Consider the following 18,739-nt stretch of genomic DNA (forward strand, 5'->3'; position numbering starts at 1 on the left):
AAAATCCTCCCACTGGGCTGCAGGAGGATATGAACTGTCTGATGATACTGATAGGGGTTAGGGTTCTTCTAACATAGATTATCGTGGAGGCAGAAAAATATCCATGATCAAAAGCTGACAATCTTTACTTTTGCTTCATATTCAGATTTTGATCTGAAATACAGATCAGATAAGTCTTCAATCAAAAGGAACAATTTTAGCTGACTGTCTCAATGTGCATCTGTATTGCATATCCATTCACAATGCAACAGCGTCATTTTAATAAATAACCACTAGGCTGCAGCAGAGGACTTCAGAATAAAGATAAGACACATTGAACACAGTCACACTGAACACTTGCTGAGCAGAACTGGGACTCTTTCCCTTACACCTAGAAATAAAATAAAAAAGGAAAATTAATCTAACATTTGGTGATCTGAAAGCAAATTACAAAATAAATTGCAATGTTACTCCCTTCTTCATCGAAAAATTGAATTAGGTCATTATCTGAACAACCAAAACGTACAAGAATGAACAATCCTTACAAATCTGTGGATTAGTGATCTTAATCTGAATATTGAAAGGGGGAGATATAAAAAAGTATGGTGCCCAAAGACTAAAGGCTGAGACAGCATTGCATTTTTCTATTAGAATGTCCAAAATATTAAAGTATACAAAAAATATACATCCCAAAGTAAAGTGCAATTTGAAAGTGCCATTGTTAATTTCTATTTCCTCCGAAATTCATTCACACTCCCATATAATTACTGTATTTGCCTATTCTTCATTGCACCATATACATCTGTGTTGCACCTTATTTTATCCTGTACTATTGTAATAATCTTTGGCAACACTACTTGATTCATGCCAATAAAGCTTTCTCTGAATCTGAATCTAAAAGCAGGTACTTTGTAAAAACTTTGCTTCCAATACAATGTCCACGACAACATCAATGTGATTCACAGAATGTCATAGGTATACTAGAATGTTTTTTTAAAATATGTTTAATGGGATTTTAATTGTATTTAAGAAAACAGAAAAAACAAACAGCACATCGAGGCACTCTTGACAGAATGGGGAAAAAGAAAGGAAAGGGTAAGAATGAGTGAGTGTATGAATGAGTGAATGAATAACTAAATGCTAACAATAAAACTGCCTACTTTGAAAGTTACCTACACTTGTTTCAAAGTACTGTAGGCTGTTTCATTGTTAAATTGCCTGTAAATCAGGCTCATCCTACTGTAAAAATACATGAACAAACAAACAAAAATTCAAAAAAGTTATTATTTATGACTATATAGTTACATTATCAGAATATGATACAAATTTGATATCTACACTATTGATCTCTGGCTGTGGTCACGTGATGCTACTGGAGCGTTTCAAAATGACAACATGTCAGGTTGCTAACTTAGCTAGTAAGCTAGCTTTGCTTAGCGAGCCAAATGATGTGGCTAGAGGAAACATCTAGCTTGCTACGTGCAAGGGATGAAATGACTAACGTTATGGCTTCAGGTAGATAAATCGACTATGTCAAAATTCCCACGGAAAGTACCGGACCCAGAGGAGAAAACCACGGTAAGTTAGGCCTACTGTGGCTACCAAGCTAACGTTAGCTAATTAGCTAACGCGTTAGCATGCAGCATCAGCACCAGTCACACCAGTTTGGAGTTACACAACACTCAGCGAGAATCAGCGTTGTGACACTCGTGCATGTTGGCTATCAACTAACTTAACCTTAGTAAACATTATGAGCTAAGCTAGTTAGCCAGTCAGCCAATTTAACCAGAGAGAGCGGACAGTTGTGCAGCAAAATAGCAAAGATAATCTGCTTGCTAGCTAATTAGACTGGCCAAACGTTGACTTGTATCCTATTTTTTACAGCCTATGCTTGTACCAGACTTTGACACGTACAGAACCTCTGAAAGCATGGTTATCAACAACTTATCTCAGCTGGACATATTCTTTGGAGGACCAGGCTACGTCCTTGATACACATATTTCTATCCTGGCTCATTTAGAGATGACAGGTGGAGTGGCTCCTTTACTGTAGCTCTGTGGCTCAATACTATTGTGCGAACGCTCCATCTATTGAATTTGAGGTGATGAATTGAGCTCAGAGTTTTCAAGGACTGTATTCACAGAAAAGGTCAAGCTTTTCCAACAGAGAGCCTCATCTGTTAACACATCACATTTCACTTGAATGCAATTCATCAACTTAAAATCGGTTATCAGCAAGAAATATTAGACTACACTTTTAATGTAGTTCATTTATGGTCAGTTTGGCCCCATAAGATCTAGGCTGATTATAGTGTAATGTTAGTCATAGAGGTACTGTGTCTCACAATGTCTAACATAGCGGTTTTCAATCTTGGTCCTCAGGACCCAGAACCCTGCTGGTTTTCATTCTAGCCATCTAATCAGGGACGATTGAACACCTGGGATGCAAGGTAAAGCAATCAACTGCAATTAACTACGTGGGCAGATAGAAACCCAGCAGTACCCCAGGTCCTGAGGACCAGACTTGACAACCACTAGTTTCTTTACAGTACACATTTTTAGCCCATGGTTATCATTAGTCCTTGGCTAAAGTTGACCCAGGGTTATTTCAGCCCTCTTTCAATCTGCATCCATTTGCCCAGGACCAGGTTCTCATGCCAAGACTGCCAAATCAGAGTTTCTTCTGCCATTCTCTGGGCTAACTGTTCCTGGTCTACAGTCAGGGTTAGTAGCTTAGTTAGCACACCATTAAAAAGGTCCTAGAATGCTGTGAGCCCTGGTCTAAGTACTATGTCCAACAGGATTGCAGATAGCAAAGCTGTAGTGTTAAGGCAGTCCACTCTGCTCTTCAGCTTGCTGTCTGATTGGGATCCCTTCAGACACGATATCTATCAGATAGAACATGGTGTGACTGTGAAAAGCACCATCTCATGGGGCATATTTCTTTATTAGCAAGCTCAGTGGAAATGGCTCTCGCGTCCCTCTCTCATGCTGACTCATTGGCAGCATCTCTACAAGATCACTCTCAACCTTCACACTGTCTCTCGCTCTCATATCCACCAACAGATTGGCCTCCTAGTGGACATCAGCTTATGGTTCCACCGAGAATGTGTGAAGCATGCTTTTGGTTTGGTTGTCTTCAGAAGTGGATGAGCTGAGGGGATTGAGGTGGTGTTATGTGGTAGCCATATTAACCCTGTTTCATAATATTTTATGCAAGCACATGCCCTTTGTCTGGAAGAACACCACCTCATTCACCAGCTTGTTACCATCAAGAGCTTCCTATAAACAATGGCAAGTGGTGTTGGGCTCCAGCTGGACAGACTGGTGAATTAGCAGTAATGTCAGAGACACTTAAACCACTGTCATATTGTGTTTTGGTGCCATATCAGTTTGTAAAGTGACGTGTAGATTACAGTATCAAAGAAGTCCAAAAACACTGCTGGAAACACACAGACTCTAACTTTACACCATGAATTATACATAGACTACAGGAGCATTGGGTCTCAACTGGTTTTGCATCCTCACCTAAATTTGACCCTGTCCATTAAGTTGCAACAGTTGCCACTAAATAGGTTATGCTTGGTATTGCTTAATTTTGTTCCAGCTCAAAAAAACGTTCTTCACTTAAGAAAGTGGCACTTGCAGCGCAGTAGGGAACAACGGATCACAACTAGTGAAAGCACAGTATTTCCCCAACGGGCACAGAAGGACATGTGAGCACAACATGAGCATTTTGTTGGTTGGTCTAGGCTATTCTTGGTGGGCAAGCCAAATGAATCTTCCCTAGGAATCTAACAAGCTTTTTACCTATTATTATTTTATTGAGAAGGATTATATTATGCAACTTTGTAAAGCCATGAAAATGGAAGTGAAACTGTGGTTTGTGCTTGGAAATTGCTCTTAATACAACAATAAAGATAATACTGGAAAGGTGATTTGCAGAAGTTTTAAAAGGTAAAAGTGCATTCAGCTTGTAGATAAGTTGGCAACAACACTCACATTTTCTATTTGGGTGAAAAATGTAAACAAGTCAAACCGTCCCTCAGGTAAACTCCTCCCATCTCTTTGATAAACAGTGGGCATAATCCCTGACCTTTGCCCATCAAAAAGTTAACATGTGATGTAGAGTGTGCCTACTCAATTGTTAATGGATCACAGTGAAGCTGTAAAGGTGCCGTGTTTCAGTTGTGCAACACTAGTCAGTACAACAGTGATGAGGCCTATTAGGGCTCTTGGTGTAATGTGAGAAACATTTGGTCCGCAGAGTTAAACTGACACTCTTGGTGCACTATGTGACACCACTCTGATATTGGGCTCATAAATCAGATGTGTAAGTCAAGACGTGTTGCTTTAAACCAGCACAATAGCCAGTGGATACTGTGGTCACATCAATAATTGATATATGTGGCATCTTCCTCCTTAAAATGCAGGATTTAATCTCAAACGTGGTTTAAGGTATTCTTGCAATTAGTAGAGTAGAGGCTCAGCCGAGTGTAGCTGAGACTGGAAAGGCTATTTGAATGTAAGCCCATTTGAAAAGCTCTTCATTTTCCTCTGTTGGCGATCTTAAAGTCGTCGTGGTTTGTAACTCGGCACCTCGGCTCTCGGATGCGCTCCTGGCTCCCTCTGTTCTCCCCAGGCCACACCCACCTGCTCCCAGAGGTGCAGCGGTCAGACCGACACATGAGCTGGTGACATGGTGGCTCAGTTTGCACATTTCCCTCTCTCCCTTGAGTTATCCTGCCAGGCAACGCTGCTCCCGCTCCTCACAGCTCATCAGTGTGCACCTTGTGATTGTTTGCTTAATCAGCAGCAGCTTAGCTTGTGCTTGCCAGCGTTTTTTTTTTTTTTTTTTTTTGGTCGTCTGCCTTTGACACAATGTTTATTCACACCTTTCAGCCCCTGCCATGGCAGCTGGTGTCAGTCTGCTGAGTGACCTGCCTTACTCCATCAGTAGAGCTTGCAGTGGAGAGATCAGCGCAGACATGGAGACAGGTAGGGAGAGCTCTACAACACAACAACGGCGGGAAAAGGAAAGCGGTTTGATTTTTACTTAGCAAAGCCAAGGCACAGGATTGTTAGCTTGCGATGGTCTAATTCAGTTTGGTCATGTAGTCTATTTATAGCTTGCTGAAGTTAAAAGAGAATTACAAATCAGATTTTTTTTATGTGGGCTTATGGGTCAGTCGATATCAAGGTCAGCTTCAGCATCAAGAAATGAACTTGCAAATGTCAGATGAAGGAAATTATACATTTATTTCAATGGTCAGATTTTTTTTTACCATTTCATTTACCATAATGTATCTGTTTTTACTATTGGCTGGGGTTTAAGAAAACTATAAATTGACCTGAGTTGACCATCTTAAACTTAGAGCTTAGTGAAGACGAACAACAAAAATGCAATAAATCTGTTCTCTGATTATTATATTTGATTTAAATAACCATACACTAAGAAATAGTCAAAGACATAATAGTCTGAGCCATAATTGCCTATAAATCATCACCAAAATCAGTGTAATTTGTTAACCACTTAAAAACTACTCAAATAAAATTAATATGTCTAAAGTCTGTGACAAAAACAGTGAGTTGAACGATATTACGAATAGAATTGTTAAGAAATCTGTTATAAATAATTGGGTATTTCAGACCCTGTTACATCGGTAACACTTGAATGTCATGTCCATATGGTTAATTTTCTTCTGTTTTGTAAGGAACATGATGCAAACTTGTCATATCTATGCATATTAAGGCCTTCTAGCCAAAGTACCGTACCTTACAGCTCCACATTTTACAGCTTTTTGTTAGAATGTGGGCACTCTCTCAAAATTGCTTGTGCGTTTTCATACATGCTGTTAGCCATTTTATTTAAAAATTTAATTTTGGGTTTTGATTCCTTCACTACACTCATAGGACACTATGTGCATTAAGTTTTTCAGTTATATTAAATAGTTGCTCTTCTGAGGTGTTCTGCCAGTCTAAAGTCCAAAGGCTCATCCATAACACTGGACTTGTCCTTATCTAGGCTTGCTAAAATGTTCTAGTATTAATTTCAGAAGAGTATGGTCTTGAGCTCATTTGTGTGTAAGACAATAAATCAGTTTCATGATAACATATTAACTGGTACAATATAGAAGTCAACTGATCAATGTGGCCGGTTCTCAGTATATTTAGTGAGCGTACTTATATAGTTTCTACAACTAGTGACTCTACACCTTCTGGCCCTGCAGCCTCTCTCATGGCTGCTGGATGCTTACAGCCAGCCTGCCTGCTCTTCCCACACAGAGAGGTCTGAGTGAGCCAACAGTATCACTTCACCTTTTGGCTTCAGTTTGATGGGGAACTGGGCGCTGAATTGTTGAGTGGACTTTCAAGCCTGCATTAATACCACAAGTCTAATACAAGTCTTACCATTGTTTGTAGCTGATCTAGTGTTTTTTTATCTTAAAGAAAAGTGTGAACAAAAAATATACAATAACAACATAACTGTTAAGTTGTTTTAGTAGTAGTAATTAAATGTAATTATATTTAAAGAATATATATTCTTTTAGATGAAAAGAAAACGACTAAACTAGAGAAGAAAAAAATAGAAACTGTGATGTTTTTCAAATAAATATAGTTCAATTAATATTATTTCTTTAATGAATTGGAAGAATAAGTTTGAGTTTAATGAGCTTATATTCTACAATTTTATAATTGAAAGATTTTTAACCTTTCTGTTAAAGCTACTAATTTAAAGTCACATCCCTGTGCTTTTTGTGTTAACCACTTGGCTGTTGTTGATGAAATCAAATGGCAGAAAAAATCAATCAATCAATCAATCAATCAATCAATCAATCAGAAAGACTGTTGTGGAGGCAGTGTGTTGGGTACTTTATGCAACCATATGTTTGGCCTTTAGATAGAGTACATGCAGCATTATCATCTTTCAATAACAACCCGATCGCGTCAGAGCGCGCACGTGTATGTGTTCACACTATTCGCCCCCATCCACCTCCTACTGACGATTTTGGAGGTGGTTGTCATGGAGACACTTCAAAAGCTGCTGATGAACTGATAGGTTGTATTGGCCTCTCTTATGCCAACGGGTGATTGTTCTGCGATGATTCACCGTGGGCACAGAGCTGTCGAGCCCGGAGCCTCTGTCAGCAGAGAGGCGCTCGCGCTGCGACCGGCAACACAGCCTGGACCGTAAGATGCAGCGTCGAGGCCGCCGCTCCCTCGGGGAAACGATGGGCAGCGGCAGGAGGCAGGACCGCAGGCACTCTGCCTCGGACATCCTGCTGAAGGTCCTGCAGCGCAGACGGAGCTCCGTCGTGGAGATCCTCTCCTCCTCCTCCCAGAGGGTCATGGTGGCTGTCAGCGTAAACCAGGCTCAGCCTCCCACTGAACGCAAGACCAGGAGATGTAATGACAGCTTCAGCAGAGATACCGTCTCACTGATTGTTTACCGCTGATAAAATAACTAGCATTTTGCGTAGGGGGTCGTGCCGAAGACTTGAGTCGCAAGGGAAATTAATCTTAGAAGTTTAGGAAAAGCAGTGATGTGTGTTGTTGTATTGTTTTGATGTATTTTTTTCTGTTCTTCCCAGCCAACGCAAGGGTCCCCACAGCAAAGTATACCAAGATGGGGGAGACACTGAGGCACGTCATCCCCGGTCACATGCAGTGCTCCATGGCATGTGGAGGGAAAGCCTGTAAATATGAGAACCCCTCTCGCTGGAGTGATGAGGAGCAAGCCATCAAAGGACTCTACTCGTCCTGGTAAGTTGTGCACTCTTAACACTTTGTATAACTCTCTTTTGTTGCATTATTCGTGTAGGGTATCTTTCCCGTCAGTACTAAGCTCTGTTAGAGTTCACATGGCGTCCACATCAATAACCACACACATGAAGTCCACATCAATAACTACAGTACACATATGAAGTCCACATCAATAACTACACAAAAAAGTCAATATGTGCCTGGCTTCTGCTTTGTACTGTAATCCTTTGTCTCATGTTGGAATGGAATAATTGAACAAAGCAGAGATTTTGTTTCAGTGCATCAATATGTTTGCGGGGCTGCTTTGATATATTGAGCTCTTGCAAGTTGTGTGTTTTTGCTTTGTATTAAAGTGAAAGCATGAGAAATTGCCTTTGCTCCTAATCAAGCCTAATTAAACATTCCTTTCTGTTTATGATTATGCTGTTTATATCACAGACCCCGCACACACACACCAACCTTTTTGTACTTTCAGCATCTAAAATTACCCAATGCCCTCTCCTTAATCTAACCTGTAATATCCTCCACTTACAGGATTACAGACAACTTGCTAGCTATGGCAAGGCCTTCCACTGAAATTATAGAGAAATATAATATAATTGAACAATTTCAAAGGTACAGTATAGTTTCATGTTTTTTTGCAAACCTTATTTGAATTTGAAATTTGAGTTTGATTTACTTTTTATGTGATGCTTTATTAACCAATTGAAAAACGATTAGATTAATTAGATTGATTATCGAATGATTTGTTTTAGCCATATAATATGCTGCAATGGTCTCAGATGTCGGTGTCAAAAGAGAACTGCGGATGGATGCGGTCTGTTGTCTTGTGGTCTGTCGTGTGGAGTCTTCTGCATGCTGACATGGGCATGTTGCTGTGCTCAGGTGCGGTTTGAGGACGGTCATTAACCTGCAGCGCCCTGGAGAACACGCCAGCTGCGGCAACTCACTGGAGCAGGAGAGTGGTTTCACTTACCGACCTGAAACCTTCATGGAGGCAGGCAGTGAGTTTCTCTCCATCTACCGTCACCAGCACATGGTCAGACCCACCTGGAAGGGTGAAACATACCAACATGTATATACTGTATGTATTGGTAGTGTGATTCACAGACTAGATAGGTGATTGGAGAGCTTTGGGAAAAAAATCACTGAATGTTGGTGGTGGACTGCACATGAACTGATGGTGATATGCATGCTGAAAATGTATTTTAATGTCACTCTAGAGTCGTGTTCACACTATTTACATTTTTCAAAATGCCAGTGCCTTTTTTACTTCACAGGAAAGAGGGAGCGGCTGCTTTTGCTGATGTTGTGTTTTTAGACAGAGTGGAGCGCTTTCTAAAATTGAGAAAAGTCATGAAAAGGCTTTTCCTCCATTTGCAACTTTTGAGAGATTTAGGACTCTAATCTGTAATGTGGCCCCTGGTCAAAGAAGTCTATCTGGGGCAAAGTCATGTCATGTCAAGTCATGTCTAATAGTATTGACTTAACATTCTGGTATTTCCACTTTGTTTTGTTTGTTTTCCTGTTACATACCAAGGGATTACACACGTGTTATGTCTTCTGAGGTTGGCAATGTTGATTCCTCTTCCTAATAAGCTCTCCTGAGATTCCTACCCAAGCCACACACTCGAAGCATGAGCTGCACTTTGAATAGTCTCGTCCTTCGTTTGACACTCAACAATAAGCCTCCAGTGTAAACACTGGCTTCTTATGCAGCCCTGGGTATTCAGTGGACTGCATGTACAGTTCTTCAAGGTTAAATCGAGACACTTCTTTTTTCTAAGCAAAACTCTGTAGCTAGATATTGATCTTTGAATCCTATTTTCTGACTTTTTGTATTTCAGTCTACTTCTACAACTTTGGGTGGAAGGACTATGGTGTGGCATCTCTAACTACAATCCTTGACATGGTGAAAGTCATGTCATTCGCCATCCAAGAGGGCAAAATGGCTGTCCACTGCCATGCTGGTCTTGGAAGAACAGGTTTGTAACACAAGCAATCATAATGGTTTTGAAAATGCTCAATTTCCCATTTACGCTTGGAAAAGTATCAATTGTATTTTTTCCATATAGGTGTGTTGTTGGCTTGCTACTTGGTGTTCACATCCCGGATGAGCGCTGACCAGGCCATTCTGTTTGTGCGAGCCAAGAGACCCAACTCCATCCAGACTAGAGGCCAGCTGCTGTGCGTCAGGGAGTTTGCCCAGTTCCTGGTTCCGCTCAGAAGCGTCTTCTCCTGCGCTGAACCCAAAGCGAACGCCGTCACCTTGTCCCAGTACCTTACCCGGCAGCGCCACCTGCTGCACGGCTACGAGGCACGGCAGATGAAGAATGTGCCAAAGATCGTTCAGCTGGTGTGCGGGCTCCTCTTGGACATCGCGGCAAACCGGCAGGTGCTGGTCGAGGAGGAGTTGCTGGAGATCCCCGACCTCACGGCCGAGGTGGAGAAGACCGTGTCCCAGCAGGCCCTCCAGCAGCTGGGGAAGGAGATGAGAGGAAAGGGGATCCCCGTGCCTTCACCTTGCTCATCTCATCCTCCCAACCCACCCGTTCAGCAATCTAAATCTCTTCACGATCAACCTCTCGCCAGCGATAACGAGCTGGACCCGCTCTGGAGACAGCAGAATGTAGAAAGCCCCCTGAGATCTCTTCTTTCTGGCATCAGGAGGCTCAGTTACAGTGATTCTGCCCTAAACAAACTGGGACCATGGCGGAACCATTTAGGGAGTCTTCGGAGTAAGAAACTACAAATCAACCACCTGATCAAACGCTCCCTATCTCACAACAGCCTTACAGCCTGTAACCAACCCAGATTTCATGACCTCCCTCCTCAGGACGTTAACAACAGCATTCAGGACCCTGTCTTTGCGACTCCTGGCTCCGATGGCGTGCCGAAAACGGAACCAAGCCAAGACACTGGATCCCCCTTTTTACAAAAGCAGCTACACAAGGGGCACCATAGTTTGTCCTTGGATCTCTCAGAGGGAAGAAAAGCACACTGTAATGCCACACTGCCAGCCTTATCAACAAAGAGTAGCTTAGTAACCAGTGAGCAGCACTCAGAAATGGATATGTCAGTGGTGGGAGGTGCAAACAAAGGGAATAACACAGAGGGGCTGAGAGATGTTCCCTTCATCACCCTCCAATCAGACCTCTCCCTAGAGGCCAGGCGCCTACTGGTGGCCAAAGCACTGGCCATGGACCTGATTGACAAGGATCTCAGTTCCAAGGTCTCAATGTGGCAGGTAGGGCACATTCAAGACTGGCATGTAACAACATTTTGCAATACCAAAATGTCCAAACAATATACATTATGGACTAGGATTCTTACTCAAACATGGTCAACTTAAAGGTGGTATGTGTAGCATTTTAACACCAATAACACCATCATTACTACATTCATTTTGAGATATTATAATTACCATAAACTAACGAGACCATCACCAAGAAGACTGGCAGCCTCTACTGGCTTCTACACTGTATTTTACATTGTGAGCTCTCTGCTAGATCACTTTACGGTGCTATTCTTCCAGCACAAGTAAAGCTTTCAGAGTTTCTCACTATGGCAGATGGTGGAAGGAGTGACAGGCTGATGGAAAAATTGTCTTTGTGTGTATTTGTGACAGAAGCAGGGTTTAGGGGAAATGTGTTCTTAATTTTGAGAAACAAAAAAAATGCTACACACAATGCAACACATGCTACCTTTAAAAAAAATTAATTGTAAGGTACAATTTGAAATTAAATGCAATGGCTTAAAATTTAATGTGATTATTATTGAATTTAACAGTTCAATGTGAGCATGACAAATTCAAAATGTATGCAATTCAAATACAGTCTCTGCTGCCGCCAATGTCTTTCCATACTGCTACTGTCTCCTGTGGAGAATGTTTCAAAGCTCCTAATTCTGCTGATGTTAAAAACTACCCTAAGGATTTTGAAAAACCTGACTTTAAAAAAAAAAATCAAAACGGCAATACTCTGCTAATACATAGATTAGCTATTGCGGCAATTCTTAACAACAAACTGTTTATCAGACAGAACCGGACTATTTTTTGCTTATTGATTCTTGTTCATTGTCAAAGTGTTACACTTGGTGTCGTGCTGTTTGTGATCCACAGGCAGAGCTAAACTCCAGGGAGGGGGCATGGGAGAGGATGTGCATGGAGAGAGATCCTCTGGTCCTGGCCAGCCTGATGTGGTCGTGGCTTGAGCAGCTCAAGGACCCCATCATCAGCAGTGAGGACGTCAAGGCCCTCAGTGAGAAGAACTACAACCCACAGCGTGCCCTTGATTCACTGGAAAAGGTAGCTGCTTTAAACCATCTGTCCTCATTCAGTATGGAACATCTTCAAATCTGCCTACTCACAATTACTATTTTATTACTTTAGGGCACAGCTACAACCCTAAAACAGACTTTGCACTGAATCTGTACTTGTTAGCTTGTTAAGCTTGTTACCATCTGGTTTAACACCAAAGTATGTCCAGATGACAAAGGATGATCCACTGTTAGGAACTAAAACAACATTTTCACATTCAGACTCAGGAGGAGGATTTTCCTCTTGGGCCACATTGGGCCGATCGATTCTTTTCCACTTTGCTCATCGCTGCGTTTTTTCTGAAGATGCTCTATGTAAGGTTTCTCTGCCTGCTTCTCCATCCTTACTTTTGATTCACATGGTGCACATGGAGCATTCAAAGGTCGTGATTGGTCACACATAATGGAAGCGCTTGATATACCACACCGGGACTGTCAGGGGAATTGAAAATGTAACAAACACTTCAATATTTGCCCAAATTACACAATTATTAATCGTGGAAACATTAAATCACAATATACGGTTATCTGTGATTAACTGTAGTCCTAAATAATCATTTTTATCTTGTCATTGAAATCACCAACACAGCCACTGTTTGAATGTGCAGTAGTGTAGGAGCTACATAGCTAAAGGAAATTGCATAAATCTGTGTTTTCATTTCAAATTTGTACAAAACATAATTGGACCAATTACTGCTAACTCCCCAACTTGTGATGAATAGAAATGTAAAGCAGTTTGAAGTAAATGCCACCATTTGGCTAGCAAATGCACTGTCATGGTATTCAAGTAGTGTGTGTATTATTTGATACTGTTATTGATTACAACATTAAAATGTTTTCCTGTAAACTCTGATAATATTGTGTATAAAGTCTACAGTACTATCCTCTCCTTACTCCTTCACAGGGCCACAGGCTGACTTTGCTGTGTGTTCTGGACTGTGCAGCTCATCTTCTGGCAATACCTGAAGAAGTGGAGACCACTTTTCTTAACCAAACAATAAAAATGTTTACCAAGGTGAGTACCTCAATATACAGCATAAGGTCAGGAACTATTCTGTAGGTGTTAGTCATATACTGTGCGGGTTGTTTTTTATTTTTTGCGTCTAATATTTCCTTTTCTCTCCAGATTCACGCTGCCTCAGAGAACAACCAGGCTTTATACAAGACTTTGAAAGCAATCCTGACACCAGTTCTGCATGAGATGCGAGAGAAAGCTATGGAGGAGAACGAAAACTCCTGATCCGGCCCTTCAAGTTCAAGTTCAACTTTATCGTCATCTGCGTCATAAACTTCATTTAAAAGATATTTAATTAGAAAACACAACAAAATGTTTCTCTCAGCCTTGGACAAAAAGAACGAGACACAAACGCACACTACAGCAGACACCAGGCAGTACAATCAACCAATAAGACGAGACAGGTGTATGCACCGTATTAGTATGCAGTGCCTGTGTGTGTATGCAAGTTTGTGCGCGTGCGGGTACTGTCGCTGAAACGAGTCCCAAACAAGGTTCCACTCTGACTTCTGGGCATTATTCCTCGCATCAGATACTGCTGAGTTCTGCCGACTTTTAGTCCGACAAAATATTTTTTTTAAACTTAAAATTTGAGGGTCATGCATTTCATCTTTCTTTGAAGCTCTTTATAGACTCTTTGTTTTACTAAGCACTGCCATTCTCTCTGTTCATGTGCCACAACGCTCGGTTTGAAAGCATTCCTTTGTCATTAAGTGTCCTGTTCTACTGTAATACTTGTGAGGGATTCTATATTGCTTTTATTATCTAACTGTTAGTTGGTCACAAACGACTGAGAAAAGAAATCTCATGAAGTGAATGTAATGTTGTTCAGCTTATTTAAATGTTTTGCCCAGCTGGTAAGGCTGTTAAAAAAAAAATAGTAATTTAAACCAAAAGATGTTTTTACACTGTGCAGATGCTACAAGGTGTCTTATTTATTTGAATATTCTCATTTGAAATGGAGCAATTTGTATGATAACTATAGCCTAGATGACAAAATGCAAGGTAGCTTTGTTTTAGATAGAAAGTAAGGAGTTCATCCTAGAATGAAATGCAAACTGATGCTACTGTTACGGTAATGCAAATTAGCAGGCCACAGTGCATTTGCTTTTCCAAGCAATTTTATGTCCTTAACACTATGTGCACCAAAAAAGACACAACTTCTGACTGTACTGTTGTACATGAATTTGTAAAACATCGACCTGCCTCCACTCTGCCTCAACTTAAATGGCCTATATCTGAACTTACTGTAATACGCTGCTGTCTGTGAAGTAGGCCTGCCTGTGTTATTTGTGTAGCTGTCGAGACGACTCGGTGACGCGGCTCTGACCTCATATGTGGCATGTGTGGACACAATGTAATGTAGATCTGCTGACACGTTGTGAATGTGGAACACTTACAAAGGTAATCTGCTCAAGCCTCTGAAAGGAAATGAGACATTGTACTGTGGGGAATTTTCAACAAGCACTATTTTTTCATTGTTACATTGGGCTACTTCTTGAAGAATTAAACAAACTTAACGCAAGCCGTGTGGATTGAGTCTTTTCCTTGATAGAAATGAAAGGCCAAGAAGCCTTCCTTTTTGCCATCTTTGTTTTTCATCAGTTTCTATCAACTGATCAGTGAATGAGTTTCCATTTCAAAACTCAGAAAGGAGGCGTACAGCGCCTCCTGGTGATGCTACAGCAGTTCAACATCCAACCTGAGATATTCACCATTCAATTTGAAAACAAATTTACACGTACTCTTACAAATTGTTGGCATGAAAGTAAAGCACATAACGGGTTAAAGATGATAAATATAACTCCTAACAAATACTAACTTGTTAGGAGTCATCTTTAAATCTTTGTACACAAAATAGTTTTTAAGCATAGAATAATCTGAGGTGTTTTTTTTCCTTTTATTCGTGACTGATGAATGTCAGGGAACCTTTTTTTTCCTAAAAATGGATATATAGTGTTTTGGGATAAAACAATTCAATTGTATGTAAATGATGCTTTATTTTTCAGAAATGTGTCAGTTGTGTGCAAATCACCCCTTGGGTTATCTAGTGTACTGTCATCCATTACATCCATCCATAACAGACTGGACTCCAAAAAAAGTCACACCTTTGATGACAGTTGTTTATGAGGGACTTGTAGTGTCATTTAAGAGATGTAAGAAATTTAAATCATTCCAGTGTGAATGTGTTGATCTCATCCTAACAGCAGTCAGGACAGACCTCTTGAATCAAAGTGGTCTACCTTACTAGATTCAATTACATGAAGGCAAACTTCCATTTGGCCTATATGGCTGCTCTTGCCTTCTCCTGACCTCTTAGGCTGTTTCCTCTGATGGATTTAAAGTCAAAGTGATTTATTAAAAAAAAAATGGATATAAAACGTAACCGCAATGGGCCACCATTTTATCCCACAGACAGAAATATAAGTGCATTAATAATATTAGCCATAAAAATAATAGCATGAAGAACCAAAGACTATTCTACAAAATACTTCCCTAAGCGTTACTTTAGATCCTGCAATGCAATGCATTTTGCTTGTTCTTTTATATAAATGTATTATATATTTATTATTACAGAAAATTCCCGTTTTCCCAGTCGTATCACTTTGTTTTGGTCGTTCGTTTGCGCCCACCTCTGACAGCGTTTGAAGACAGCATACCATCCGACCACTAGGCGGCGGTAAAGGACCTAATCAGTTTGTCAACTAACATTAAAACAAGACGACGAAGAAGAGCAGTCAGCATGTCAGATAGGTGGTTTCTTCTTCGTCTTTGAATACTTTACAAACTTGGCCGAGGAAACAATGACCATATAATTGCAAGAATTTTTAAAAATATTTTTCTACATATGCCGGCCTGTATAACAGAGTCTAAGCAAGTCTGAGGAAGCTGGAGTTTGTGTCGTCCTGTGGAGGGCAGTAATATGCCTAGTTGCATGTAAACTGCCGCAATTTTCAGAAGAACAAGAAGAGCAGCCAGAGGGTGGAGGAGCGTTTCGACATGGCAGACAGGTGGGTTGATAGTATTAGCCAACCAAATTTTAACAATATATCTTAATGCTTGGGCATATATTTATTAAAAAACTTCGTAATAATACATGGTATCATTCTGTACCATCCGAACCAGCTACCGGACTTTTATCCGACGTTAGCTTGCCAGGAGAACCACGCCGGAACGTGTTGCTAGCTAGTTGTTAGCTAAATGTATCTAGCTCGTTAACGTTAGCTAGCCAACGTAAGTTGTAAGGAGTAGTTAACAAACGTAGTTAGTAGAGTGAGATGCAACGATTAGAGCTTGCTGTGCCTTTCTTTGCTGCATCAAAACGATCTTTTACAGCGTTACACTCATACAGCTAACATACCGTAACAATTAATGCTCAGTCACGTTGGCTGGTTTAAAACGAATATTATAACTAGCTAGCTTCCAATGCCTCCTCTGATGGCAGAGGTCCTGTCCTCAGATTGAGGCAAAATAGCTTACTTTCCAACGTTAGGGCTAACATAGATACATAGATAGCTAGATACAAGTAAACTCCGTTATTTTACCCTCGATTTTGTCAGTTAAATGTATGTCAAATGACCAAAATATGTTAGTTGGTAATATCTTACTGGGACACACCTGAACAGACATCATTGTTACTCTGTTCCATTTGAAGGGTAGCTTCCTTTACCTGGATACCTAACTAACCTTGAACAGTAAGAGTAAGGTGCCTCTGCCTGGAAGTCAAAAGAGAATTGGCTTTAGACAGGATTGACTGCAGTCCCACTAAGCTGGAGACTTGCAGCCACCAAGAGAAAATACAGGGTTTACATGGAGATGGGAATGGACAGGCTGCTTTCTCCCTGTTACTTGGCCACAGTGTGTGCCACAAATTAAAAATGTACAATGTCAAATTCAAGATAGTCAGTTCAGGCAGCTGTAAATTCACATACCAGTCTGGTTTGGTCAAGATAGTAATGCAAGAACAGTCAGTGTTCTTCATTTTATTGGCTGTTTGTTGTTTTGTAAGTGTAATATTTCTAGATCTAATTCCGAAAGTGATCATCCTCCCTCAAGCAAAAAGCTGTTTTCTAGCTGAACTGTTTTCTGTGATCTTCAGTGACGCATTAAAAAAAACCAACATTTTAGCCCAAAGTCAGCCCAGTCCATTTGTTACTGGGATCAAAGACATAGTGAAATAATCAATGCAAGAATAGCACCATTTTGGAGCTCTATATATTTTTGTGGTAACAATTGTGTGTGTATGTATATATATATATATATATATGATAGTACACTCACAGCATTAATGAGTCGGCAGTTGAGGACAATTCAAACTCTAATCACAAAACTTGTAACTTGAAGTGCTGCCAATGGGAAGTAATGTATTAACACAAGACTCGATCCTCCCTCAGTGGCCTTGGTCCAAGATGGCGATGCACCAGCACAATAACCACAGATACAGTCTGCCACAGGGTTGGGCACACATGTGCCATGCAGTGCCAAGAGTCTGCAGGTTTGCATTCCAATCAAACACATCACCAGGTGATTTGGCTGATTAGTTCCTCCTCTTTGGCTGAACTGTTTGCTTGGAATGAAAACCTGTATACACATGGCTCTTAATGGCACATGGTTGAGAACCACTGATTTAAATCATTTAAACCATAACAGATGTTGTTTCGATTAGGCTAAGTCTAGTGGAACTAAAGTAATGCCATTCATCAATACATTAGTTAAACACAAGGAAAATTATCTCTAGTCATTGGCGGGGCTGGGTAATTAACACCCCCCACCCGTCAAATGTGGGTGATTTTGCGTAGTGGCTGGTAAATATTTTGGGTCCACCACTTCGTTGTGGTGGGTGAACGAAGTCTGCCCATGGGACAAAATCAAAAAGCGCCCACAGTGACGCTGATATGCTTTTTTTTTCCTCCCCATGACCGCTCCGAGGCACCATATTTGGCACCGTAGTTTAAAAAGAAATAGTTTTGATGTGAAATCTAGTTACCAAGGAAAACATTAAATAGGGCAGCCTCACCGCCCACTAGGTTCGTTATCCTGAGGCTGATAAGACCGTCAAACCGGGAGTAGAATGTGGCAACATATTGTTTTGGAGTTAAGATGTCAGCAGATGCAGATAAAAAGAGAAGTGGTACGCACTGCATTGATTGAAGAAGATATCAGGGCTGAAGAAAAAAGCGATATTTCAATGAGAAGTGGCGACATAAGGAGCAAGGCCAGATGCACGACTGGCAGCTTTTCAAACCTTCCAGCCAAACCATGAATCATATTGAGCCTTTTTTTTTTTTTTTTGAGGGGGGGCATTTTTGCCTTTACTAGATCAAAAATGAACAAATGAACAAAAATGATTCCATGTTGATTTCCAGCATTTAAATATATGAATATTAAATATTGAGTTGGCATTAGAATTCAGTGCTGACAACAGCTGTGATGTTTCACATTCTTTGTCAGTAATAATGATTTTAAGAGTGTGTTCACAACTCATTTATATTGTTCTTTTGGTCTGAACCATAGTGGAAAAGTTAACTGTTGCATTTTTGTATTTGGTTCGTTTAGGTTCAATTACAAGCCAACCAGGGCTTGTAAACAAAAGTCACATGACTCACAAGCAGCTCATTTATTGGACAGAGCTTTGGTAACCTGTCATCCTGTCAGGTTAGAGATT

The 18,739-nt window shown here is 40.6% G+C and overlaps 1 protein-coding gene across 2 annotated transcripts; it reads left to right on the top strand.

Moving 5' to 3' along the window:
* The first annotated feature begins 1,409 nt into the window (after positions 1–1,409).
* On the top strand, positions 1,410–14,591 carry ptpdc1a (protein tyrosine phosphatase domain containing 1a). Of its 2 annotated transcripts, none has more exons than XM_071911636.2 (10): positions 1,410–1,557; positions 4,881–4,976; positions 7,571–7,742; positions 8,277–8,357; positions 8,628–8,746; positions 9,590–9,727; positions 9,818–10,989; positions 11,863–12,048; positions 12,964–13,074; positions 13,186–14,591. In XM_071911636.2, exons 2-10 carry the CDS (start codon positions 4,889–4,891, stop codon positions 13,297–13,299), a joined length of 2,181 nt encoding a protein of 726 aa, XP_071767737.2. In that variant the 5' UTR covers positions 1,410–1,557; positions 4,881–4,888; the 3' UTR covers positions 13,300–14,591. The 2 variants fall into 2 exon arrangements, with proteins under 2 accessions (XP_071767737.2, XP_078139804.1); XM_078283678.1 differs by lacking the exon at positions 1,410–1,557 and adding an exon at positions 2,415–2,428.
* Positions 14,592–18,739: the final 4,148 nt, after the last annotated feature.

Source organism: Centroberyx gerrardi, chromosome 5, assembly GCF_048128805.1.
Source record: "Centroberyx gerrardi isolate f3 chromosome 5, fCenGer3.hap1.cur.20231027, whole genome shotgun sequence".
Lineage (NCBI taxonomy): Eukaryota > Metazoa > Chordata > Actinopteri > Beryciformes > Berycidae > Centroberyx > Centroberyx gerrardi.

Excerpts from the sequence above, each read along its gene's own strand:
- ptpdc1a (XM_078283678.1), top strand. Across the intron at positions 7,743-8,276 it reads AAAGGACTCTACTCGTCCTG|GATTACAGACAACTTGCTAG; the intron begins GTAAGTTGTGCA and ends CTCCACTTACAG. Across the intron at positions 9,728-9,817 it reads TGCTGGTCTTGGAAGAACAG|GTGTGTTGTTGGCTTGCTAC; the intron begins GTTTGTAACACA and ends TTTTCCATATAG.